Raw genomic sequence first — 1368 nt, forward strand, 5'->3', positions numbered from 1 at the left:
TCTGCATAAGTATTTTCGCGACAATTATCATTGGAGCTAGCCAACCTAAATACCTCAACCNCTCAGCAGATGTGCTTTTGGTATGCCTTGCAATATTTTATTGCAATTCGACGTCCATTTTCTAAGTGGAAAACCAGCTGATTTTAAAACTGCGGAAATCTCATCCCTGGCTTTTATCGCGGAGTCAATAGTATGTCCTCCGGCAAGAACGTCGTCGACATACATACTTTTTCGTAAAATGTTCGAGGCTATAGGATAGAGGCTTTCTGAGTCATCAGCTAGCTGGAGCAATGTCCTTATCGCGAGATAAGGAGCACAATTTATACCGAAAGTAACAGTCTTTAGTTCGAAAATACTAATTGGTTCGTTTGGACACGTACGGAAAATTATTCGTTGGTACTTCGTTTGGTTGGCGTCTACAAGAATTTGCCTATACATCTTCTNGTCTTTAGTTCGTAAATACTAATTGGTTCGTTTGGACACGTACGGAAAATTATTCGTTGGTACTTCGTTTGGTTGGCGTCTACAAGAATTTGCCTATACATCTTCTCAATATCGCTATTGAAGACGTATCTAAAAAGTCTCCAGCGGAGAATCAACACTGGTAAATCAGACTGAAGCACTGACCCTGGGAGAAGAATATCGTTCAGGCTGACACCATTGGTTGAAGACGACGAAGCATTGAAAACCTACCGAACCTTTGTCGTAGTACTCTCTTCTTTTACCACAGCGTGATGTGGTAAATAGTAACTGTCGACTGCATCTGCTGACTGAATTGCATTAACTTTAGACATATGGCCCATTGTCTCGTATTCCATTATGACTTTGTTATATTCCCTCTGTAAGTCTGGATTTTTTCTAAGTCGAGTTTCGTTCTTGTAAAATTGAGAAAACGCGATTTTGAGTGATGGCCCTAAGTTTATATCAGCCGGGAACTCCGCCTTGAAAGGAAGCGACACGATGTACCTCCCATCTGGATTCCGCTGTGTTGTACGCTTGTAAGGCTCTNCAGCCGGGAACTCCGCCTTGAAAGGAAGCGACACGATGTACCTCCCATCTGGATTCCGCTGTGTTGTACGCTTGTAAAGCTCCTCGCACTTTGCTTCCTCAGCTGTTGCAGTTTTATCTCGTGGAAGATCCTCAAGTTCCCAAAAAGAGCTTAGCTGTTTGTCTAGGGCCACTTCATTGAAGAACGATACTCTATTATTGTTGGTTGGGTTGACTGCATCAGCACGACCAGTCAGTATCCAACCGAACACTGTTTCTTGTGCCATAAGGGTACTAAGAACATTCTTCTTAATGCCACTCAAAATTATATAGGGATATATGTCCCCTCCCAAGACAAGATCGACTTGCTCATTTACATAA

The 1368-nt window shown here is 42.4% G+C and overlaps 1 protein-coding gene across 3 annotated transcripts; it reads right to left on the minus strand.

Annotated features, from left to right (window-relative positions):
• Positions 1-450: 450 nt before the first annotated feature.
• LOC108356983 (uncharacterized) lies at positions 451-1313 on the minus strand. Of its 3 annotated transcripts, none has more exons than XM_017608078.1 (2): positions 1058-1313; positions 451-973 (listed from the first exon to the last, which is right to left on the minus strand). In XM_017608078.1, the coding sequence occupies exons 1-2, from the start codon at positions 1272-1274 to the stop codon at positions 690-692; spliced, it is 501 nt and encodes a 166-aa protein (XP_017463567.1). In that variant the 5' UTR covers positions 1275-1313; the 3' UTR covers positions 451-689. The 3 variants fall into 3 exon arrangements, with proteins under 3 accessions (XP_017463567.1, XP_017463569.1, XP_017463568.1); XM_017608080.1 differs by having other exon boundaries at positions 451-949; positions 1034-1313; XM_017608079.1 differs by having other exon boundaries at positions 451-941; positions 1026-1313.
• Between the last annotated feature and the right edge of the window lie 55 nt (positions 1314-1368).

This window comes from Rhagoletis zephyria, unplaced genomic scaffold (genome assembly GCF_001687245.7).
Source record: "Rhagoletis zephyria isolate East Lansing unplaced genomic scaffold, Rhagoletis_zephyria_1.1 Rzeph_scaffold_68492, whole genome shotgun sequence".
Classification (NCBI taxonomy): Eukaryota; Metazoa; Arthropoda; class Insecta; order Diptera; family Tephritidae; genus Rhagoletis; species Rhagoletis zephyria.